Raw genomic sequence first — 25,175 nt, 5'->3', positions numbered from 1 at the left:
TGATGCTATTTTCTGACTTGCAGATATTGACGACTGCATTGGACAATGTCAGAATGGAGGAACTTGCAGGGTAAGTTGCAGATTAGTTGTGGAGAGCAGTGGCTGCGAATTGCAGCGACGAGAACGCTGTTGGACTTGCCTCTTGCTTGCAGGCTTCCCATGGGCACCCACGGGTGCCCACTGCAAGAACAGGGTGCTGGGTGGGCCAGTAGCATGAATCAGCAAGGCTCGTCTTAACGTAGTTAAATGGGAAGGGACCAAGTTTTAAGTCTTCCATTCACTTATTATGCAGGAGCATATTGATTTCATCAGGACTTGACTCTCGGTAGAAATGTATATGATTTGATCCAAGAAATGTATTGGGTTGCAATGTATGTTTTCAACAGAAATCAGTACTGCAGAATAGGGATCAGCCACATTCTATCGGTCTTGCATCTGATCCATGTTGCTTTTGAATGCGTTTGCCCAGAAACCCACCCCATTCCGCCTTCTGTGTTTAATCTGCTGGTCTTTGCACTTGAAAATCCTGGTTGAAAGTTCACCTTTAAAATACGCATTTCGAAATGAACAGGGTTTTTTTTCCCCTCTGTTGGAATGCACATTTTAAAAATGGTTTCTGAGCTGAGAACTACAGCAAAGAACAGCGACATGTAAAAATTGACAGATAACTTATTGTATGTTGAGATTGGGAGTTGCAGATTGGGTCGGTCTGAATCATGGATGTAGCCAGGATTTTTTAGGGGGGGGGGGTGGCAGAATCTCAGTTAGCTGGGTATTTTATTGATTTGTATTGATTTAGGTGGGGGCAGCTCCCCCCCGGGCTACGCCCATGGTCTGCATTGAAATGCATAGAAAGTCGGAGTTCTTGAGCACTGCTATAGCAGTGAACCAATTCTAATATCATGGCACTGATTCCCCCCTGAATAAGCTTCTGGGACTTGAGGGCAAGGAGACAAGGAGGTTTCACAATCTGATCCCTTGAAGGTTTTAAAACAAACATGACTGTGTATTTGAGACTCAACAGGCACAGTGTAGACCATGGGTAGGCAAACTAAGGCCCGGGAGCCAGATCCGGCCCAATCGCCTTCTAAATCCAGCCTGCGGACGATCCGGGAATCAGCGTGTTTTTACATGAGTAGAATGTGTGCTTTTATTTAAAACGCATCTCTGGGTTATTTGTGGGGCACAGGAATTTGTTCAATTTTTTCCCCAAATATAGTCCTGCCCCCCAGAAGGTCTGAGGGACAGTGGACCGGCCCCCTGCTGAAAAAGTTTGCTGACCCCTGGTGTAGACTCTCCAAAGGCTTACCCAGGGGTGTGGCCTTCCTTGCAGTGTCATAGGATGATCTCTTAAATTATTTTGCACAATGGCAAAGTGAAAATAGAACTATATTAATTGATATTGTCAAATCATTGTCCGCCCATCCCCCCGCCCTTTGGAATACTGTGAATTACTATCTTCCGTTATTAATTTGCATCCCGCTTACCTGCCAGAATGGCTTCATTTTCTTCCACCTTTCCTCCCCTTTTTATTCTCCCAACAATCTTGTGTGGTAGGCTAGGCTGAGAGGAGAGCCATCCACTGAGCCTCGTGGACGGTCAAAGGAGGTGTAATGGGAATAGCCGTGTTTATTGCTCACATGCAAAGTGTGTGTCGGGGTGTGTGTGTCTGTTTTTAACATTAAGAGATGCACCAAGTTAGGGGACCAAAAATACCCCAGCTTTTTACCAAGATGAGATTGTTTGAGCTCCCTTTCCCCCCAGCGCCATTGAAAATCACATGAAATGGCCAGGGAGAAAAATGGCTAGAAGCCAGAGTACTAGGAGAATAGTTCTGGGGCAGGGGGTACATCTCCCCTTGCCCTTTCGTTGTAAAAATCAATCGTCGTCCCCCTTTGCTTTATTTCTGAATGGGGCCGCTAACCTGGACCAATGTGCTTTGACTTGACTAATTCTGGGCTCAGTTCTGCAACCAATACTCTCATTCTGGACTCCAGCTGAGGATTGAAATCTAAATCCCCCCAGCAAATCTATTTCTCTATTCTGTACCCTATGCACATGTAAAAGAAAACCATTTTTTGTGTGTGTATCCGTTGAATGCTTCTGATGGGCCAAGCAAACTGTTTTGCTATTTTTTCTTTTTTTATAAATATTTTTATTGAGTTTTACATAACCAATTTGAATTGAAACATCATCGTTTAGGATGAATCCTTTGATTTCCCTTTGCCCCTTCCATGGTTATCAACCTTTTTTCAACTGCCTCCCTTATTTTCTCTATTTTAAAAAAACCACAAATGACCCATTTTTACCATAGTTCTCTGTATATTACAAGCATTACTCAAATCCTGCCAAAGTTTTTAGTTGTTTACAGTGCTCTCTTAAGTACATTGTAAATTTTCCCCACTCCTCCTTAAAGTTCTTCTCTTCCTGGTTTCTGGTTTTCCTGGTCAGTTTCGCCATTTCGGCGTAGTCCATCATCTTCATCAGCCATTCGTCACTGGTCGGAACTTTATCGTCTTTCCATCCCTCGGCCAGTGGTATCTGTGCTGCTGTCGTCGCGTACATAAATAGTTGTTTCTGCTCCTTCAGAATCTTGAGGACTGTTTTTCTTTATTTTCTTTCTGTGCCCTTTTTCAGGACTTGGTTAATGGTTATCGATGCTCCTGCCCACTTGGCTATACAGGGGATCACTGTGAGAGAGACATCGATGAATGTGCAAGCAACCCTTGTTTGAATGGGGGCCACTGCCAAAATGAAATCAATGGATTCCAGTGTCTCTGCCCTGCCGGATTCTCTGGAAATGTCTGTCAGGTGAGGGCTGCTGAAACGCAAACTCCAGATAAGAGCCCCAAAGCTTCGACCGCTGTCCTGAATACCTGTATTCACCAAGTAGCGCTATGAACCCTCTCCCTCTTTTTTTTTAATAGCTGTGGGGCAGAGAAACCCAGGGCTCCGTAAAGTACACTGAAAATTTGCAGTGCATGTTTTCCAAGTTATTACAAATCAGCCCAAGTTATATAAATTTAATACAGTTTCCTAAAACAATCAGGTTTCCCCACTCCTGTTGCAAACATATGTCCATTGCTTCCTCATGTACCGCTTCTTTCCTCTTTAATCTCCTCTTAATCCTTCTCTTGATGTTAGTCCATTCTCACAGTTGACATTTATAGTTTCCTATACAGCACCTCTGTTGTTTTTCATGAATATAAAATTCATTTCACGTGTGTACTCTTTCATAAACTTTCTCAGAACTGGTGTGTTGAGAAAGTTAATTGCCATTAAAAATTGCAGTAACTCTTGCATGCTAGACCTTTGCCCCCTCCTTGATAAACTTTTCGTTTTAGTGCAGTTGGCAAGTGTTGTTTTGTATGCTGTACACAAGTGATCGGGGGCGACGGAATCACAATAATAATAATAAAAAGGTCAGATTCCGTAACCGCTTCCTGCTTGAGGCTGTGTAATGATAATGAGCTCTTTGTCTTAAGGCAGCCTCTTTTTTCCCTGCCTCCCCTTTTCCTCCTAGTTGGACATAGATTATTGCGAGCCCAACCCTTGCCAGAACGGGGCGCAGTGCTTCAATTACGAAAACGACTACTTCTGCAGCAACTGCCCCGAAGATTACGAGGGAAAGAACTGCTCGCACCTCAAGGATCACTGCCGCTCGACTCCTTGCGAAGGTAGGCGTTGCATCTGGCCAGTCCACTACGTCACGGCCTGCTATTTTTCTGGGGAGGTTGGCGGAATGTGATGCTTTGTTCTTCAAAGGTCTTGAGTTCAATCCCTGACACTTTCCGTCAGGACTGGGAAAACACCTTTTTTTGACATCCTGGAGAGAACGCCAACTGGCACCTACTGGGCAAATGGTCCGATACGGCAGAGGTGAGGAACCTTTGCCCCTTGGGTGTTTCCACACTACAAATCCCATCAGCCAGTTTTCAAGGATGATGGCCTTCCAGGTGTCGCTAGACAACAACTCCCAAGGGTCCCCAACCCCCGCTATAAGGCAAGTTTGTGGGGAACCTCAGGTGGGCTGCCCTCTTGTAAGAATTTCACCTGGCTTGACTCTGTCCTTGATCTGTGATCGTACCCTGCATGGTGGGTGCCCACCTGCAGCCACCAAGAGGTGTGGTTGGTGCTGTGGTCTAAACCACTGAGCCTCTTAAGCTTTTGCCTATCAGAAGGTTGGTGGTTCGAATCCCCGTGACGGAGTGAGCTCCCATTGCTCTGTCCCAGCTCCTGCCAGCCTAGCAGTTCGAAAGCACGCCAGTTCAAGTAGATAAATAGGTACCACTGCGACAGGAAGGTGCTCTGGTTTCCGTCATGGTGTTCTGTGGACAAATGCTGGCTCTCTCGCCCTGAAAGCAAGATGAGCGCCACAACCCCATAGTCGCCATTGACCGGACTTAACCGTCCAGGGGTCCATTACCTTTTCTTTCCTGCAGCCACCTTTTGGTATGTGGCCCCTGAAACACTGTCCACAAAGGATGGTGGCTTCAAAGACTGTTTTACAACTCTGTTTTAGGGCATCTTCTTTTAACTACCGTATTCCTAGCTCTGTCGTACAGAAGGCAAAAACTGCAGAGTGTTGGCTTTCGGGGTCTGTGTGTGTGGGGGGGGCAAGTAGTAATTCTGCAGCACTATATGCCACCCTTGTTAGGCCAAGGCTTGTATGCGTGGCTCAGAATGGGACTTTCACGCGTGGCTCAGCTGTGTCATCGTGGTGTACTGTGGTTCCTTGGTATGAGTCGCTGTGGCCCTGAGGCTTTTGGGTACAGTGATACCTTGGGTTAAGAACTTAATTCATTCTGTAGGTCCATTCTTAACCTGAAACTGTTCTTAACCTGAAGCACCACTTTAGCTAATGGGGCCTCCCGCTGCCGCCGCACAATTTCTGTTCTCATCCTGAAGCAAAGTTCTTAACCCAAGGTACTATTTCTGGGTTAGCGGAGTCTGTAACCTGAAGCATCTGTAACTTGAGGTACCACTGTACTTGAAAAAGGCTTGCTTTAGACCTCAGGTGGCTAACCTCAGCCCCATCAATTTTTCCTAGACCTTTCAAGGCCCCCACGAATTTTGGCAGCTCAGATGGGGGGAGTAAACACAGCTTGGGGGGTAGGTGGGGAAGTTTAAACCTCCCTGCCTAGCCCACAGGACAAGACAACTGCGCCCCCCACCCCAATCATATGAATAATTTGAGTTGGGAGGAGGCAGGAGCTGATTTCTGTGGCTTAGCTGAGAGGGGCGGTTGCATATCAGTGTCTCCTATACTTGCACATGCGAGTGGGGCGCTCCCCGCCGCTGGGATGTGGCTCCCATTGGTGAAGAAATCTGGCCCCGCTGTTTTATAGGGCCTGCTTGTTTTAAGAGAAAGCACAAAGCCCTCGACCCGCAGGAGGCCGGGGTCGGCGTGGGTCTTTCGAGAGCTCATGTTGGGTCCGTGTCTCCTTCCCCCTGCAGTCATTGACAGCTGCACGGTTGCCGTGGCATCCAACAGCACCCCGGAAGGCGTCCGCTACATCTCTTCCAATGTCTGCGGTCCCCACGGGAAGTGCAAGAGCCAGGCGGGAGGCAAGTTCACTTGCGAATGCAGCAAAGGCTTCACCGGCACCTACTGCCATGAAAGTAAGTTTCTCCTCACTCTGCTTTTGTGGTGAACCCGACTCTCCCTTTCTCCACAGCCACCTGTGTAAATGCCTTGAACGCCACAGCTTGTTTGGCCTTGGGAGCCAGGGGTTGGCTGCAGTCACCAAAGACACTTTTGGACTTTTGCTGCAATTTCGTTGCTTCCTCCTTGGTGGGCCAGTTGATGCTAGTATTCCCTTGGCCTCAAGGAAGCTCGTTTTAAGAGGCTCCTAGGTAGGGACGCGGGTGGCGCTGTGGGTTAAACCACAGAGCCTAAGACTTGAAGATCAGAAAGTTGGCGGTTCAAATCCCCGCGATGGGGTGAGCTCCCGTTGCTCGTTCCCTGCTCCTGCCAACCTAGCTGTTCGAAAGCATGTCAAAGTGCAAGTATATAAATAGGTACCACTCCGGCGGGAAGGTAAACAGCGTTTCCGTGCGCTGCTCTGGTTCGCCAGAAGTGGCTTACTCATGCTGGCCACATGACCCGGAAGCTGTCTGCGGACAAATAGACCAAGAAAGCAAGATGAGCACCGCAACACTAGAGTCGGTCACGACTGGACCTAATGGCCAGGGGTCCCTTTACCTTTACCTTTAGCCTTGAATGTGCACCTTGGGTTTATGGTTTTTTTTAAAAATAAATGCCAACTTTACAAACATACAAAAGGCCTCCAGCAAATTTTACGCTGGGGGAGTTTTGAGCCGTCTTAAAGGAATGTTTTCAAACCTTTTAAGGTATGGAGAGTTGGCTTGCTTTTTTTAGGAGCCTTCTCCTTTCGCTTGTCTTTTTTTTTTTTTTTTGCACTGGGTTGCAGTTTGGGTCCAGACGGCGCAAGCTCTGGGTTTAATGGTTAACCCACCTCCTCCATCCAGCCCCAGTTTTCTAAACTTCCTTTTTTGTGCTTCATCTCTTTTAATTTTGTTGCAGACATCAACGATTGCGAGAGCAACCCGTGTAAGAATGGCGGCACGTGCATTGACGGCATCAATTCCTACAAATGCATTTGTAGCGATGGATGGGAAGGCACCTTCTGTGAAGCCAGTAAGTGGATCTTTGTTTCTCTACTGGAAGGGAGGTGGTTGAAGGATGGAGACTCTGTCGTTCTTCGTGTTGACGCTTTTCACATCCTCTGTCTGGACTTAAAAGAAAGATGCTACCCTATTCATTCATTCATATTAATTTCATTTTGATACTGCTTTATATCTCAAAAGACTTTTACAACATAGTAAAACTTCAGATAAAATGATCCAGAATAAAACATTGCTAATAATTTTTATTAGTTTTCAATTTCAAGAATCCAATAATAGCCTCAGTATAACAATGCCAAATTACAACACAATTCCCAATATTAATCATTTAAATACCAAAGTTCATAATTTAGGTGGTCCCCACATGCTAGAATTGATGGTTTGATTTTTTCCTTTATTCCTGCGTTCCAAAATCTTATTGATTTCAGTCACAATAGTAATCCCTTATACAGCAACTGCAATATTTATAACTTCCATTCATATTGACACATTTAATGATTTATAAGTCCACAATGATTTATAAGTCTACTTCACTTGAATAATAAAACATTGCTGAAGAAAGTCAAATATCAAGTATACACTCAAAGCAACCTACTTAACAGGAAACTAAAATATTATCTCAAAAGATTTCAAAATGAAACATTACAAAGGAGGTTAACTGCAGAATGCATGTTCAATACAGCAAAGTGAACCGAGAAAACCTTGAACATTGAAAGCATTTCTAATTATAAAATGCACATTTAAAACAGCATAATTAGCAAGAGAATTAAATGTTATCATGAGCAAAGAACGTATCTGCTGCTGTTGCTGCCAGTCCTGCTGTTGCTGCCAGTCCAATGGTGGTTCATGGCGGCTGTGGAAGCTCAGGCTCCGTGATCTGGGTCTGCACTAAGAGACAGCCAAAATGGTTGCTGGCCTCCTTAGCGGCCTCAGCTTTTGTAGCTGGAGTCAATCGGGGCGCTGCCGTCCCAGGCTAGGTGGAAAGAGGCCTGCCAGACAGGGAGCAGGCCTTGTAGAACTCGCATCCAAGATGGCACCCTCTCCATCTCTGCCTGGATTCTGGTTCTTGATTTGGGTCAGCAGACAGCCAGCTTGCTGAGTTTCTGCTACATATGCAGCACCATAAGCTACAGAAGAGTTGCATTCCTCTTGGGCTTGCCAGTCGGAAGGCTGGCGGTTCAAATCCCCGAGACGGAGTGAGTTCCCGTTGCTCTGTCCCAGCTCCTGCCACAACCTAGCAGTTCAAAGGCACGCCAGTGCAAGTAGATAAATAGGTACGGCCACAGCGGGAAGGTAAATGGTGTTTCTGTGCTCTCTGGTTTCCGTCACGGTGTTTGGTTGCGCTAGAAGTGGTTTACTCATGTTAGCCAGAAAGCTGTCTATGGACAAACCCTCGGCCCAAAAGTGAGATGAGCGCCACAACCCCATAGTTGTCTTTGACTGGACTTAACCATCCAGGGGTCCTTTACCTTTTAACATTACCTGTATCCCAGTGGTGATGCACAAACTCATCTTAGAATTGGCAAACCACACTTTTTCTTTAGTAAAAATCAAAACAGCTGGCTGTTCTGGTCTAAATTGCTCCCCAAGTGGAAGAAAGTTTCTGTATGTCAGATTCCTTTTTCGACTCGACTAAATGTTTTGTGGGTTGCCAGTCTGCTTGCGTGTAACATTCTCAGCACAAGTTAGATTCCTTGCCACAGTTCATGGAACCATTCAATCTACTTAAATGATCTGGCTGGCTCCTTTGACTCTGGGGTTAAGTGACTCTGGAGTTGCTTAAACTATATTTTTGCCTTGTTAAAACTGGAGAAGTTTTGAAAAGTTGAAAAAGGTGTACGTTTAGGGATGACACACGTGATGAAACCTTGGCTGCCAGTAATTTGAGTTCAGAAGGGAATGGGTCACTTAAACTAGAGTGATCTTTTTGCCAGCCCAAGTACTGCTGAATAAAGGGGTTGAATGTTTTATACCCATGCATTTTCCTCTATAAAGACAGAACATCTCATTGCTCCTATCTTGGCATCGTAGAACAGCCTCCCCCAACTTTGTGCCTTCGGGATGTTGAGACTCCAATTCCCATGAGCCCCAGCCAGCATGGGCAGTGCTTGAGGACGATGGGTGTTGTAGTCCAACAATTTGAGTCCAAACATCCACCAGCCCTGGTTTATGAGGCTTCTGTCAGTAGAAACCTTTACTGTAAGGTTTTCTCTTGCTGTCATTTAGTTTTGAGATGATGACTAGCTTCTAATCCAAACACAAGAGTTTCCCATCTCTGAAATATCTCCCTTTTCCTCTGTGCTGCTTCAAGAAGACAGAGGAGGGGCTGAACTGCTAGCCTTTGGCCTTGACACAGAATCATTATGTAATAAGGCCTCATTTGCTTTCAGCTTAACTGTTATATTTGTTCCGAGGGAGCCAGAATGGTGTGTGTTGGCAAGGGAAGTTGAAAGTGAGCGGTGAGGTATGGTGCAGAATAAACACGATAACGTCAGCGGTGGCATTAAGGCGCTTAATCCAGACTTTGGGATGGGAGACCAAGAGGAGGGCTGCGACATGCCTGAGGATAAAAGCAAGCTCCTTTGCCACAACACTTCTTTTTCTCCCTTTAACTCCCCCCTCTTCCTTCCAGATATCAACGACTGCAGCAAAAACCCCTGCCACAATGGAGGAACTTGCCGAGACTTGGTGAACGATTTCTTCTGCGAGTGCAAAAATGGCTGGAAAGGGAAAACCTGCCACTCGCGTGAGTGTTTTTTTTTTGGAGATACCCTAAATCGGTGCCACCACTAAAGCTCGGTGGTGCCTAGTTTGGCCTATGAATGGGGCTGGCTTATTATAATAGCCTCATTGGCCGATCGCTGCCGTGCGCCGTAAACTCGCTCACGGTGAAAAGGCACCCTCTCCACTCGCTCCTGTGTCACACTCCTCCCCTAATGGGAACAACAAACCACAACGCTTGGCTTACCTTGATGTCGGAACCTGAGATTGTGGTTTTGTTTCCCCCCCTTCCCCATAAACAAATTGCGATCAGCAAGCCAAGATGTGTACTTGGCTCGGCGATTGTGCTTCGTTGGGGAGAAGCAAGCCACAATCTTGGGTTTGGGACATCGCGAGGAGCCAAGCTTTGTGGTTGGTTTCCTTGCGCCGGGCAGGGGAGCGAAGCCGGAGTCATTGTTTACAGCAAGCCGTGGTTCGTGGCTGGCTGCGTTGTGCAACGAAGTGTCATTTTTCCTGTCCCCCAAAGTACATTGAGGTTTTTTTTAAAAAAAGAAGGATCAGATCAGGAGCTCGAAACTAGATGCGTTATAGGCACACATGACAAAGTTCTTCCTTAAGATTATTCTCTTTATTTCCCGGGTGCCAAACATGGACAGATAAACTGGGGGAATGTCAAAGCTCATGGTCTCTGTGCCTCCTGTCAATCAAACGGCCATTCCCAAGAACCAGTTCTCGAATGCACGTACATGTAGTGAGATTGGCGTTCATGTTCTAAGACCATGAGCTGGAAAGGGTAAAAGAGTATTGGGAAATGGTACATAATGAATTGAAAAAAAAGTTTAAAAGTACTTCCCCCCCCAAAAAAAAAACCCAGAGTCCTTTCTGTTGGGGATAATTCAGACTGAAATTCCCAGGTGTCAAAAAAGGCTATTTATGTATGCAACAACTGTGGCCTGTGTTTTGTTAGCCAAAAAATGGAAAACGAGCAAGGTCCCAACCAATGAAGAATGGCAACCTAATTGACAGAATATGCACAACTTGCAGACTTAACATATAGAAAAGAAGAACATACGTTTAGAGAAGATTGGAAAACCTTTATTGAATATAGGGAAAATAATTGTGTACAGCTGAAAACGCTGGTAGCGTTGAGATAATTTCAACAGTGTAAATAAATTTTGATGGATGTAATAATGGAATACTGAATGGTATAGTTTCTGTAAAATATGCAGGGATTTATGATATGTAAAATGAACCGTGGAAAGAGAAAAGGGGAAGTCATTGATATCTTAAGGATGTGAGAATGAGTACTTTAAATGGTAAAACAGAAAATTTAATAAAACATATATATATATATGAGAGAGACCATGAGCTTATAACTCTCAGGGAAATGGGTGAGCTGTTTCTGCAACGATTTCCTGGAGAGCCTGTCTGCCCTGAGCCCGTTCCACATACGGCTTGAGGGGGAGCGTGTTCGCTTCTAACTAATCCTGCTTTTCCATTTGCACGCCTGCAGGCGACAGTCAGTGTGATGAAGCCACATGCAACAACGGAGGGACCTGCTATGATGAGGGAGATGCCTTCAAGTGCATGTGTCCCGCAGGATGGGAAGGAGCCACCTGCAACATTGGTTAGTAAATGGTTGTGGGCTCTGCTCATCATAATGTATTTTGATGGGTAGGGGGACCTGCGGTCCTCTGGATGTGACTGGACTCCCATTCTCTGTCCTGGCTGACCAGTGGCCATACTAGCTGGGGGCTGGCGGGTGTCGGGAGTTCAGCATCATTATTTCCTTGTAACATTTGTACACGGCCTCAGCCCAGTATACCTGAAGGAGCGTCTCCACCCCCATTGTTCGGCCCGGACACTGAGGTCCAGCTCTGAGGGCCTTCTGGCAGTTCCCTCACTGTGAGAAGTGAGGTTACAGGGAACCAAGCAGAGGGCCTTCTCAGTGGTGGCACCCGCCCTGTGGAACACCCTCCCATCAGATGTCAAGGAAATAAACAACCATCTAACTTTTAGAAGACATTTGAAGGGAGCCATGTTTAGGGAAGTTTTTAATCTCTGATGTTTTACTGTATTTTTGATGTTTTGTTGCAAGCCGCCCAGATGGGCAGGGTGTAAATAAATTATTATTATTATTATTATTATTATTATTATTATTATTATTATTTATTATTTATTATTTATTATTATTTATTATTATTTAATTTATTACGCCTCCCTTCTTCCGTACATCTCAGGGCAGTTCGCATTCAGAAGGCCAGAGGTTCGGCATCCCTGATTTAAAACCCTGTGCCGTTTTTGAGAACTTTGCCAGAAACTCTGTTTTGCTTCTTCTTTTTCCAGCAAGGAACAGCAGCTGCCTCCCGAACCCTTGTCATAATGGCGGGACTTGTGTCGTCAGTGGAGATTCCTTCACGTGTGTGTGCAAAGAGGGCTGGGAAGGACCAACTTGCACTCAGAGTAAGCGCTTTCTCTCTTTTTCCCCCTCTCTCATATACCCAAACTCTTTCTGAAGTGGCGGTGGCTGACAATGAGAAAACTGGCTCATCTCATTGCCCTCGGGGATTTGAGATTAAAACCAGAAGGGGGAAGCTGTTTGATGTGGGGCGTTCGCATCACCTGAATCATTGGGCTTTAATGACATTGTGGGACTGGAGCTTTGACCTAGGCCTGAGAAAGTTGCAAATGAAATAAGTGGAAACAGATGTTTTCGTGTTCACACTGCCGCTTCCCTTCAACCCACCCACCACCCTGGAAAATAACATTAACTCTGGTTCGTTCTCATCTGTTCCTTGGTTGCAGCAGCCTGGCCACTTTGGAATCTGTTGATGTTTCTTCCTGACAATACTTTGCAAAGAATCCTATGTGCATTTGTTTAGTGTCTGTGTTTTAGAAATTTAGTTCAAACCTGTTTTGGAAGGGGACACCTGTAGACAGTGCTTTTTTTCTGGGGGACACACACGCAGGGGTACGCATACCCCTAAACATTTTGTGACTCTGTTTGGCCTCATTGAGGGGCAGTATTTCAATACGAGTAGGAAAATGAGAGTAAACTTTTTTTAAAAAAAGAAAAAAAAGCACTGCCTGTAGAAATCCAGAGTGCTAATTGTGCATCTTTGTCTCTTATCTCTTTGCAGATACCAACGATTGCAGTCCGCATCCATGGTAAGCAGATGGGCCTGGGACTGAATTGCACTTTTAAACCGTCAAATTCAGCATATTCTGTCAGCTTTTGGATCCAATCTTGTATAGAGGGAATTTCATTACTCTTCCATTTAGCCACGATAAGAACTCTTTAAAAGCTGCTTTTAAATGATCTAAAGGATGGAAGTTGAAGGCTGCCCATAGAAATAAATGGGGGGAATCCATGATTTTAATGGAGCTGGGATTTGGCCTCAGTGTGTCTACTCCCACCCCCAGCACCCCAGAAACATCCCCAGTGGACACTGATCATTTTCATTGAACCCAGAATAGGGGACCTCTTGGCTAGGGGAACTAGGTGGAAGGAAAGGACTGGAGTGGCCAGAAGCTTAAATACAGAAGCAGTCCATGCTGCAACATTTTGTCGCAGGTCCCATTTGTGCAACAGTATTCTCTCCTACTTTAAAATCAAAACGGGCCGGTGTTGCTTAAGTTACAATTGTGTAAGCTGCTTTTTGCTAAAGGGCTTAAAGAACATGCATTTGTGAAAGTGAGAGAGCGTCGGCTAAGCAAAGTTCTTTCTCGTTCTCCCCAAACAGCTATAATAGTGGGACGTGTGTGGATGGAGACAATTGGTACCGTTGCGAATGCGCTCCAGGCTTTGCAGGTCCCGACTGCAGGATAAGTATGTGTTTGCAATCCTTCAGCTCTTAACTTTGGCCTAAAGTTACATTAGGACAGGAGGTGCAATATATGTTGTTGTTTTTGCTAAATTGCGGTGTGCACATTTCTGTGTCGCTTGGCAAGAGACTCCAGTGGCAGTTCCTTTAATCAAATATAATGTCCCTGAGAGATCTGTACCCCTGTTTGCAGGAGAAAATGAGTCATGCTAAAAGTCTCCTGAAAAACCGTAGAGTAAGTTGGTTCTAACTTGCCCGTGGGTTCTGGTGACTGCTAGCAATCTGTGAATTGGAAACCTCAAGTGTCAAGAAGAGCATGGGTAGGCAAACTAAGGCCCGGGGACCGGATCCAGCCCAATTGCCTTCTAAATCCGACCCATGGGCGGTCCGGAAATCAGCGTGTTTTTACATGAGTAGAATGTGCCCTTTTATTTAAAATGCATCTCTGGGTTATTTGTGGGCATAGGAATTCATTCATCCATTTTTTATTCCCTCCCCCCCCCCCCCAAAAAAAAATATAGGTCAGGCTCCCCACAAGGTCTGAGGGACAGTGAAAAAGTTTGCTGACCCCTGTTGATGCATTTCATGGGGCTTCAAAGCCCCCCTTAGACTGGGCCCTTTCAGAGCTCCTGTGATGAGGAATTCTGCCCAATAAAAAATGTTTCCTAAATTCGTAGCAGAGGGCGTTTTTTTGCCTGCAGAACTAGAGGTTGCGTATGTGTTAAAAGCAAGAGGCCAGCTCAGGATTTGAAAAGAAGTGCAACCAGAAAACAAGAAATAGTTTATGCCAATAATGCAAATTGGACATGGAGGCCACATTGGACGGGCATTTTTGTTGAGGGAAGAAAATGGCTGGCAGGTCCCAAGTCCTGGAATCAACCCCCTTAGCTTCTCTAGCAGTGTTAGAAACTCAGATATATAAGCTAGGCTCCAAATAGCTCCTTAAAACCAAGGTTGCAGTCGCCAAAGTGAAATGTCTGGTTGCCATTTTGGGGGCTCTAAAGTCTTATTTTTCAAATGATGGACTGGCTGTGATTGATTGATCAGTTACACATCTGGCTAGTTCAGATGACAACCTTCAGTGGTTCTCAACCTGTGGGTCCCCAGATGTTGTTGGACTACAATTCCCATCATCCGTGACCACTGTTCATGCTGGCTAGGCATGATGGGAGTTGTAGTCCAACAACATCTGGGAACAAACAGGTTGAGAAACACTGAGCTAGATTAAGAACCTTGAGAACTTCTTTAAGTTCTCACCTGATCCAGGGACAGTCTACACATATATTGGCCTATTCCTGCCTCTTTTTCTGAATGGTGACCATTTATGACGTAGGAATATTCTTCGCAGCTATGAGCAGGTCAGTGGGAAGTGGGTAAGTGAAGACAAGCAACAACAAGCGACTAATGTTGTTCGCTGCTCCTGCTCTTGCTGCACAGAAAAAGCCTTTTGGTTCCTGAAATTCATTCCGGTTGTGCAGATAAAATAGAACTGGTGGAATTCTACAGGATGTGTTGCTAATGTGTGGAAAAAGTCAACATTTGAGGATCCTCTGGCATGCACCTCCAGATGGTGGAGATGTCAGGTGCCAGGGCATCTTCACTTGGTAGCAAATGTGCAAAATGCGCACTTGACTCTAGCCAAGACAGAAGATACTTGGCAAGAAACCCCAGAGAGCTAGCCCTGGTACTGTAAAATGCAGCTTTGTAGGTTAGCATATGAGCTTTGCTGAAAACTATTAAGTAACTGCTTGTGTCCTGATTTTCCTTTAAAATCTTCTTTAAAATTTTGAGCAAGGTTCGCAGCTTTACAACTCTTCATTCAGGTGGGTGGGGGGTTGATCTATGCAGCCCGTATTAATTAATTACACCATTGTTATTCCTACTAATCTTCTTTCCGCCCTCTGCCTTACCAGATATCAACGAATGCCAGTCCTCGCCCTGTGCTTTTGGAGCAACATGTGTCGATGAAATCAACGGGTACCGTTGTATCTGCCCTGCCGGCCGCATTGGCCCCAGATGCCAAGAAGGTATTGGATATATATATAGTAGTCCGTCGCTTGTAAAGTAAAACAAAGCCTCCTTTCCTTCCCAGTAGTTAATATGGTTGAGCAAAGAATTCCGGAATGTCTATCTCTGTGTTGGCGATTGAACAGGGAGGAGAAGGAATGGGAAGAGGGAGGAGGGAAGCATTGCTAAAGTACTGGAGCGAAAGCTGGGGTGGGGACCCTGTGGCCCTCCAGATGTTTGGTGGACCACAACTCCCATCATCCCTGACCATCGCCCATCCTGAACGTTGGTGCTGATGGGATTTTGGAGTCCCAATATCATTTGGAGGACCACCCCTAAGACGGAGAATTCAGTGTTATGTTGGAGGGGATGCCAGGAAACCGGGACTTAGGTTCACATGTGGTGGGGGTGTAAATATGTACAATTTTTTCTGGCAAAGGGTGTTTAAGGAGATAACAGAAATCACCGGGTTAAAGCTGACCAAAAGTCCAGAGGTAGCATTGTTATCAATTTATGATGGGGTGGAAGGTACACTGGCTTTGAAGGACTTGCTCACAAATTTATTGACAGCTGTGCGAGTTATTATAGCTAGGAAGTGGAAGGGGCAAACAGAATATAAAATGGAAGAATGGTATAAAGAGATGTGGGATATAGCTATTAATGGTAAATTAACATGTGCCATTAAGGTAAGATGGGGAATATGCAGGAGAAATGATTTTGAGGAGATATGTTTGCAGAATTTGTACTGTTAGAATGGAAAGGTGTCAGACCATCGCAAGAGGCATTGAAATTTTGGGAGGTTGGATAGTTACAATGGAATGGTCTTGGTGGCGGGGTGCACATTTTTATTTAATAATAAAAGATTATTACGTTGTCAAAATAAAATAATAATAATAATAATAATAGAAATACCAAAAAAAGCAGCTTGTTGGAAAAAATTCTACATATGTACACATCTGTTAAAAAATCAAACCCAATACTCAGGTTCCTTTACTTAAAGTATCTCATAATTCATAAAATGTTGAGTCTAAGGCATCTCTGTGAGTCAATCCCTGAACCGCTTTGCCTCTCAGTTTCAGGAAGGCCTTGCATCGGCAGTGGGCACATTATTCCAGATGGAACTAAATGGGACGACGAGTGTAATAGCTGTCAGTGTGTGAACGGAAAAGTCACGTGCTCTAAGGTACTGTCCTGGGACTCCTGGCTGCCTCGACCTGCCTCCAAGTGTCCAAGTGTCCAGCTGCCAACTGAATGGTCTTTTCCGTTCTAGGTCTGGTGTGGTCCGAAGCCTTGCTTGATAAGCGCCAAAGGTCACAGCGAGTGTCCCACAGGCCATACCTGCCACCCTGTCAAAGAGGACCACTGCTTCGTAGGTCCCTGCGACAACATAGGCGAATGCTGGCCTTCCAATCAGCAGCCCGTGAAAAGCACATGCAACTCCGATGCTTACTATCAGGACAACTGTGCCAACATCACTTTCACCTTCAATAAAAAGATGATGACTCCAGTAAGTTGGTCTCGAAACGAGCAGCTACACAAATGCCTTTGCAAGCAATTCCAAAGTATAAACTGACAGGGCGGCTGTCTACCAGCTCCTTCTGGTACACAGACTGAGACCCTACCTGCCCGCGGACTGTCTCGCCAGAGTGGTGCATACTCTAGTTATCTCCCACTTGGACTACTGCCATGCGCTCTACATGGGGCTACCTTTGAAGGTGACCCGGAAATTACAACTAATCCAGAATGTGGCAGCTAGTCTGGTGACTGGGAGTGGCCGCCGGGACCATATAGCACCGGTCCTGAAACACCTACATTGGCTCCCATTACATTTCCAAGCACAATTCAGTGTTGGTGCTGACCTTTAAAGCCCTAAACGGCCTTGGCCAAGTATACCTGAAGGAGTGTCTCCACCCCCATCGTTCAGCCTAGACACCTGGGTCCAGCTCCAAGGGCCTTCTGGCAGTTGCCTCCCTGCGAGAAATGAGGTTAAAGGGAACTAGGCAGAGGGCCTTCTCGGTAGTCAGATGTCAAGGAAATACAACCTATATACAACCTTCTAGGATGCTCCATGGGGAGGACCAGAGGTAGAAAAGTGGGAGCAGCAGCAGATGTGACTCTTAGCTTTGGACATCAGGTTTACATTCGAACCACGGGAAAGTTGGAAGGCCACTCTCGCTCTAAACCCAGGCGAGCAAGAGGCACCGCCATAGATCAGTTATATTTCAGCCGGGCAAAAGCACTTGAGGAGAGTGTGGAATGAGGCCAGTATAGGATATGCAGCCTGGGGGAAGTCTCAAGGCCTTGATGGGCCTCATTCGGCCCTGAGCCCTGAAGTTCCCTCGCTCCTGAGGTTAAAAAATGCCATCTACCACACAAACTACTGTAGCACACCCTTCCCTCCCATTTCTCTAGGCTACCTGTATGTCTTGCTGTATTCTGGCATCCACCCTTTGGCCCAAGGAGTTTGACTTGCTCACAGCAACTCGGTTGAGCAAGGGATTGAACTTTTTAAATTTTATATCCTTTATTGAAAAATAAAAAGTACAAGTGCACAGAGGGAGACCTGAAGAAATGAGAAATAGTACCTGTGTGGAAAACAAAACAGAAACAAGATATTGTTTACATTACAAAAAAAGGGGGGATTTGTTATTGTAGTTAACCAGACCTTAATCTAATGGGGCATTTATAAAGCAAGGGATTAATAATAATAATAATTTATTTTTTGTACCCCGCCCATCTGGCTGGGTTTCCCCAGCCACTCTGGGCGGCTTCGACAAAGACAAAAAATATACTAAGATGTCATACATTAAAATCTTCCCTGAACAGGGCTGCCTTCAGATGTCTTCTGAATGTCAGGTAGTTGTTTATCTCTTTGACATCTGATGGGAGGGCATTCCACCGGGTGGGCGCCACTACCGAGAAGGCCCTCTGCCTGGTTCCCTGTAGCTTTGCTTCTTGCAATGAGGGAACTGCCAGAAGGCCCTTGGCGCTCGACCTCAGCGTCCCGGCAGAACGATGGGAGTGGAGACGCCCCTTCAGGTATACTGGGCCGAGGCCATTTCCCAAAGCCAAGCCTAACTATCTACCGGGGGCTACCTCACATTTGACATGTTATAAAGGCGTGCGTTGAGAAAAGTATGAATGCTAAAAACATGTCCCATCCAGGTGTACTCATCAGGGAGTTGAGATCAGTCTGAAGTTCCCTATGGAGTCCACACTTGGACGACGCCATATACAGAGTCACTGTCAGCAGATCTCCAGGATTTTAAATTGGGGGGGGGGCGCGTGCCTCTACCTGGGAATGCTAGGAACTGAACCAGGGACCTTCGAAATGCAAAACATGTGTTCTACCACTGAGAAATGGACCTTCTCTGGGCAATGACCTTTATTCCTTGCCAGTGACCCAATTGGCAATTGTGGATATTATGGTTTCTGCTATAATGTAGATCAGGGATGGGGAACTTTGTAGTTGAACAACCTTTGGAGGGGCCCAACTCTTGTCATCGCTGACCATTGGCCACGTTGCCTGGGACGGATGAGGCTTTAGGTTGACCACAGGTTCCCCACTCTTGACTTAAGAGGCAACGTTCTCTGTGGAGTTGTAGCCAGGCGCAAATGGCAACGAGAGAAGTGCCATTGATTTATGTTCTTGCCATATGTCCTCTTCTGTCAAAAGTACTCATGTTCCGTGTTTGCTCTTTTCCCACAGGGCCTTACAACTGAGCATATCTGTAACGAGCTGAGGAATCTAAGTATCTTGAAGAACGTGTCCGTGGAATACTCCATCTACATTACGTGTGAACCGTCGCACTTGGCACACGATGAAATCCACGTTGCAATTGTAAGTCTGATGGTTGGCATGCCTGACTTATCTCTCTAAACGTTGAGACGCATTGCTCTGTCTCAGTGGGAAAGAGTGGGTTCTCTGTTTATCTACGATCTAATTGGATATTGCCCATAGACATAAATACATGTGATATAAACAATAAAACGGTAAATGCAACAATTCAGGTTCTGAAAGCAATGACAAAATACAACCAACATGTACAAACAAAGCTAGTGGCAGCAAGGTGTTGTGCATTAAAATGAGCAACAGTGAATCTTGGATGTTAACACATTTGGAAGATTGTGGAAGTGAATTGTTATTACAGTGGTGCCCCGCAAGACGAACGCCTCGCAAGACAGAAAACCCGCTAGACGAAAGGGTTTTCCGTTTTGGAGGCGCTTCGCAAAACGAATTTCCCTATGGGGTTGCTTCGCAAGACGAAAATGTATTGCGAGTTCCCGCGGTTTCCCCCCGCTTTTTTCGCCCTTTTCCTAAGCCGCTAAGCCACTTATCAGCTGATTCGCTGATAAGCCGCTTAACAGCTGATCGCTAAAAGCTGCTAGACCGCTAATAGCGCTAATCCGCTAAGCTGTCAATGGGCTTGCTTCGCAAGACGAAAAAACCGCTAGACGAAGAGAATCGCGGAACGGATTCTTTTTGTCTTGCGAGGCACCACTGTATTGGTTAAATTTGTGTACTGCCCTATACCTGCAGGTCTAAGGCGGTTCACAACATAAAATCACAGTATAAAAACACACACACACAAACCAAGGACAACCCAATAATCTGCCCCCCCCCTTCCCAAAACATTTTAAAAGCGTATTTGATGTCAATCAGCCGAAAGTCTGGATAAAGAGGAATGTTTTTGCCTGGCGCCTAAAGGTGTATAATGAAGGCACCAGGCAAACCTCCCTGGAGAAAGCATTCCGCAAATGGGGAGCCACTACAAAAAAGGCCCTGTTTTCGTGCTGCCACCCTCCAGACCCCCCATGGAGGAAGCGCACAAAGAAGGGCCTCAGAAGATGATGTCAGGGAAGGTTCATATGGAAAGAGACGGTATTGTGGTCCTCAGCCATCAAAATGAATGTACCACCAGAACCTGGTGGGGGGGGGGAATTATTCTGGGATCATATCACCACCACAAAGAAGATCCTGTCTTGTGCTCACTCATCAAATCTTCCAAGATAGCACCAAGAACAAGACAGCCAATGCTGATCTTAATCCCCAAACAAACCTATTGGAGGGTTCTAGAGTCTAGCTTCCCTCCCAAAGGATGTTTTGAAAGGGTTGGCATTCTGCACAATTCACTGGATTGACATTGGCACTTGGTAATAACTTGATGCATGTCCTGTACTTATAGAAGCCAGTGTTCCCCATATTTTGATGTTAGACCAGAGTCTCCTTGTTTGTTTGGTCCTCTTGTGAGCATTGGGTTAGAGATTCTTCTTCATGTTGTCTCTAATACGCAATCATATTCTTTCACGTAGTCTGCCGAAGATATCCAGGAGGAAGAGAACCCGATAAAAGAAATAACAGACAAAATTATTGATCTGGTGAGCAAGCGTGATGGGAATAGCACGCTTATCGCAGCGGTTGCAGAAGTCCGGGTACAGAGGCGACCAATTAAAAGCAAAACAGGTAATTTTTTTAAAAAGAGGGGACTGAATTTTCTCATGCATTGGTTGAGGGCTGGCAGTAGGAATGGAAATTGCAAGTGGATAGGAAGCCGTTTCACTCATAGCCTGTTTCCAGACTTCCCGGCAGGGCTTAATCTTATGCAAGTTTGCTTTTCGGCACAAATTCTAACATATCTCAAGTTTGCCCTAAAATTACTTTTATTCATTGTTAGACACAACCTCCAAATACAGGATAGTGCTGATTTGAGCTTTAACGAATGGCTTGAACTGACATTTGATGCTTTATTGTGTTTTTAAAACAAGAACAATAAACATTAAAAAGCTTCCCTGTACAGGGCTGCCTTCAGATGTCTTCTAGAGGTTACATAGTTACTCATTTCCTTGACATCTGTTGGGAGGGCGTTCCACAGGGCGGGTGCCGCTGCCAAGAAGGTCCTCTGCCTGGTTCCCAGTAGCTTCGCTTCTCGCAGGCAGGAACCCACCAGAAGGCCCTCAGTGCTGGATCTCAGCGTCCAGGCTGAATGATGGGGGTGGAGATTCTCCTTCAGGTATATGGACAGAGGACATTTAGGGCTTTAAAGCTCAACACCAACACTTTGAATTATGCTCAGAAACTTACTGGGAGCCAATGTAGGTCTTCCAGAACCAGTGCTATATGGTTCTGTTGGAGCCACCCAGAGTAGCTGCAGCAACCCAGTCAGATGGGCAGCATCTTAGGTAAAATATTATTATTGTTGGTCTAAACCACCGAGCCTCTTGGGCTTGCTGATCAGAAGGTTGGCGGTTCGAATCCCTGCGATGGGAGTGACCTCCCATTGCTGTGTCCCAGTTCCTACCAGTCTAGCAGTTCAAAAGCACACCAGTGCAAGTAGATAAACAGATACTGCTGACGGGAAGGTAAACGTGTGCTCTTATTTCTGTCACAGTGTTTTCTTGCGCCAGTCCTGCTGGCCACATGACCCGGAAAGCTGTCTGTGGACAAACGCCGGCTCCCTCTGCCTGAAAGCGACATGAGCACCGCAACCCCATAGTTGCCATTGACTGGATGTAACCATCTGTGGTCGTTTACCTTTTTTAACCTTTATTATTCTTATTCTTATTATCATTATCTGGACCTTCTGCATGCAAAGCAGATGCCCTAAAGGTAAAGGGACCCCTGACCATTAGGTCCAGTTGTGACCGACTCTGGGGTTGCGACGCTCATCTCGCTCTATAGTCCGAGGAGCCAGCGTTTGTCCGCAGTCAGCTTCTGGGTCATGTGGCCAACATGACTAAGCCGCGTCTGGCAAACCAGAACAGCACACGGAAACGCCGTTTACCTTCCCGCCGGAGCGGTACCTATTTATCTACTTGCACTTTGACATGCTTTCGAACTGCTAGGTTGGCAGGAGCAGGGACCGAGCAACGGGAGCTCACCCCGACGCAGGGATTCGAACCGCTGACCTTCTGATCAGCAAGTCCTAGGCTCTGTGGTTTAACCCACAGCACCACCCGCGTCCCTACCACTGAGCTATCTGAGCTGAGTAGTGATGGTGGGTTTGTTGACGAGAGTCACCCTTGCCAGTGTGGTTAAGAGTGGTAGACTCGTAATCTGGTGAACCAGGTTCGCTTCCTCGCTCCTCCACATGCAGCTGCTGGGTGACCTTGGGCTAGTCACACTTCTTTGAAGTCTCTCAGCCCCACTCACCTCAGTGTTTGTTGTGGGGGAGGAAGGGAAAGGAGAATGTGAGCCGCTTTGAGACTCCTTTGGGTAGTGATAAAGCGGGATATCAAATCCAAACTCTTCTTGCCTTCCAGATTTCTTGGTCCCGTTGCTGAGCTCCGTTCTGACCGTGGCTTGGATCTGCTGTCTGGTCACGGCCTTCTACTGGTGCATCCGCAAGCGCCGGAAGCAGAGCGCGCACACGCACACGCCGTCGGACGACAACACCACCAACAACGTCCGGGAGCAGCTGAACCAGATCAAGAACCCCATTGAGAAGCACGGTGCCAACGCCATCCCCATCAAGGACTATGAGAACAAGAACTCCAAGATTGCCAAAATAAGGACACACAACTCCGAGGTGGAGGAAGACGACATGGACAAGCACCAGCAGAAGAGCCGCTTCGCCAAGCAGGCGACCTACACGCTGGTCGACAGAGACGAAAAGCCCCCCAACGGCACACCCGCAAAGCACCCGAACTGGACAAACAAGCAGGACAACCGGGACTTGGAAAGCGCGCAGAGCTTGAACCGCATGGAGTACATTGTATAGCAGGCAGACGGGCGCTGCCTCCTATTCCATACTTACCAGTTGGAGTCAACTCGGAGCTTGTAGTTCTCAAAGCAGTTGTGTAATATTTTGAGTCTAAGGCTATTATTTGCTTAGAATCCCTGTGTTAATTTAAGTTTTGACAAGCTGGCTTACACTGGCAGTGATAGTTGCTGTGGTTGGCTGGAATACCAAGCGCTGCATTCCACATCTATGCAAAACTAGTCGAAAGTGCCCCCCCCCCCCGTCAATTCAGCCGCCGCTGATGCATCTCCTGGCAAGTTTCATCAAGGTATCATGTAGCCTTTTATTATTTAGCCTTCCCTCCCCTAGCGAAGAATTCCTTCCTTCCTTCCTTCCTTCCTTCCTTCCTTCCTTCCTTCCTTCCTTCCTTCCTTCCTTCCTTTCTCTCTCTCTCTCTCTCTCTCGCTCTCTCGATGTCACAATTTATACAGTCCCTGTGGGGAGGGAAGGAGATAAATTTTATTTATTTATTGAAATTAGAGTTCTTTTGTATATTGGTTTTATGATGACGTACAACTAGTTCTGTATTTGAAAGTGCCTTTGCAGCTCGGAACCACAGCAACTATCGAGAAAAAAAGTAAAAAAGTTTATTATTTATTTTTTTTAATTGTATTTTTTTGTGGGGAGGGCAAGTGGGGAGGGATGGGGGGGGACTTCTTGTCAGCAGTTGCTGGTAAAAAAAATGAAGAATTGAGAGGAAATGTGTCAAAAGTAGAAGTTTGTATAGTTATGTAAATAATTCCTTTTTTTATTAATCACTGTGTATATTTGATTTATTAACTTAATAATCAAGAGCCTTAAATATCATTCCTTTTTTTTATTTATATGTATGTGTTTAGAGTTGAAGGTGTTTTTTCCCCCCCATAGCATTTGTAAGCTTATGGCTTCTTTATCTTTTAAAAAATCTTTTTATTCTACCCCCCACCCCTTTGTTACATGTTTACCTACATGCCAAAATTTAAGGTGTTCTGAAAATCACTTTGTTTTTAAAGGATAGAGAAGGCTTTTGGGGCCTTGAAACAGGCTTTCTGTACGATGTTGAGTGCGCGTTTTGTCTTTATTCTTTGAGAACACCTTTGATAGTATCACTTTAAGAATATTTGTTTAAGTACCAGCTGAGGCAGTTTAGAATTAGATTAGAATTTTATTTTAATTCCCCCCCTCCTGGCTGCTTTAGAAGTTGGGGCATGGGGGAGGAGGGAGGGGGAAATAGGAGGGCAGGCAGATCATCTGCCGCGAAGCAGTTTAAGGGAACACAACTGAGCGATAACCTTCTGTAGATGAACGTGTGACCGGTTTCATGTAATTAAAGAGAAAAAAATATCGAATTAGCATGTGGAGTTGGAAACACCGAAATCTTATTTTGTAAACTCTTGATTTCCCCCACCCCCACCCACCAGCACAGATAGGTGGTGCTGAACCACTTGTAGGTTTTTTTTTAAAAAAACTTCTTTTCTTTGTAATCTACTGCATGTAGAGAGTATTCCGATAAGCTAGTTGTTGAATACTTGAACAGTAGAGTGTCCAGTTAAGATCACTGTGTAGATTTGCCATAGATTACACTGCCCGCCTTAAGGAGTGAGGAAATCAAAGTGCTATTACAAAAAGTTGGAAGATCAAAAAATCAAAATTGCAAAAAAAACAACAAAAGGCTTAAAACTGAGTAATCTCGCTGGGTGAACCACCGGGATCACGAGGATATCTTGTATGGTAATATTAGTGTTACACGGACATGAAAATACATCTCTGATGTGTTTATTCCTGGCAATAAATCTTGAAAAATATTTATTAAATTTTTTTGTATAAAAACAGCGTGAAGATTGAGCTTCATTGAGATGCTTCCAACATGAATGTCTTCAAATGCTTCCCTCACCCCCCAAAATAGCTATGCTATAAAGGTAAAGGAACCCTGGCCATTAGGTCCAGTCGTGGCCGACTCTGGGGTTGCGGCGCTCATCTCACTTTATTGGCCAAGGGAGCCGGTGTACAGCTTCCGGGTCATGTGGCCAGCATGACTAAGCCGCTTCTGGCAAACCAGACCAGCGCATGGAAACACCATTTACCTTCCCGCCAGAGCGGTACCTATTTATCTACTTGCACTTTGACATGCTTTCAAGCTGCTAGGTTGGCAGGAGCAGGGACCGAGCAATGGGAGCTCACCCCATCGCGGGGATTCGAACCGCTGACCTTCTGATCGGCAAGTCCTAGGCTCTGTGGTTTAACCCACAGCGCCACC

The 25,175-nt window shown here is 45.7% G+C and overlaps 1 protein-coding gene across 1 annotated transcript in view; it reads left to right on the top strand.

Annotated features, from left to right (window-relative positions):
* JAG1 (jagged canonical Notch ligand 1) overlaps positions 1 to 24,748 on the top strand; it is a 67,573-nt gene extending 42,825 nt beyond the window's left edge. Inside the window, exons 11-26 of the mRNA XM_081856843.1 lie at positions 24 to 70; positions 2,638 to 2,811; positions 3,524 to 3,677; positions 5,458 to 5,622; positions 6,548 to 6,661; positions 9,281 to 9,394; positions 10,883 to 10,996; positions 11,716 to 11,832; positions 12,510 to 12,537; positions 13,113 to 13,198; positions 15,107 to 15,220; positions 16,274 to 16,383; positions 16,471 to 16,707; positions 18,910 to 19,041; positions 20,514 to 20,664; positions 22,461 to 24,748. Coding sequence (XP_081712969.1) covers positions 24 to 70; positions 2,638 to 2,811; positions 3,524 to 3,677; positions 5,458 to 5,622; positions 6,548 to 6,661; positions 9,281 to 9,394; positions 10,883 to 10,996; positions 11,716 to 11,832; positions 12,510 to 12,537; positions 13,113 to 13,198; positions 15,107 to 15,220; positions 16,274 to 16,383; positions 16,471 to 16,707; positions 18,910 to 19,041; positions 20,514 to 20,664; positions 22,461 to 22,918 — 2,315 coding nt within the window. The 3' untranslated portion in view covers positions 22,919 to 24,748. The remainder of the gene's footprint in view (positions 1 to 23; positions 71 to 2,637; positions 2,812 to 3,523; positions 3,678 to 5,457; positions 5,623 to 6,547; positions 6,662 to 9,280; positions 9,395 to 10,882; positions 10,997 to 11,715; positions 11,833 to 12,509; positions 12,538 to 13,112; positions 13,199 to 15,106; positions 15,221 to 16,273; positions 16,384 to 16,470; positions 16,708 to 18,909; positions 19,042 to 20,513; positions 20,665 to 22,460) is intronic.
* The last annotated feature ends 427 nt before the right edge of the window (positions 24,749 to 25,175 follow it).

The sequence above is a fragment of the Podarcis erhardii genome (genome assembly GCF_964252035.2).
Source record: "Podarcis erhardii genome assembly, chromosome: 3".
Taxonomy (NCBI): domain Eukaryota; kingdom Metazoa; phylum Chordata; class Lepidosauria; order Squamata; family Lacertidae; genus Podarcis; species Podarcis erhardii.
Note: the sequence above shows the minus strand (reverse complement) of the source record. Positions and strands in the feature narration are given on the sequence as shown.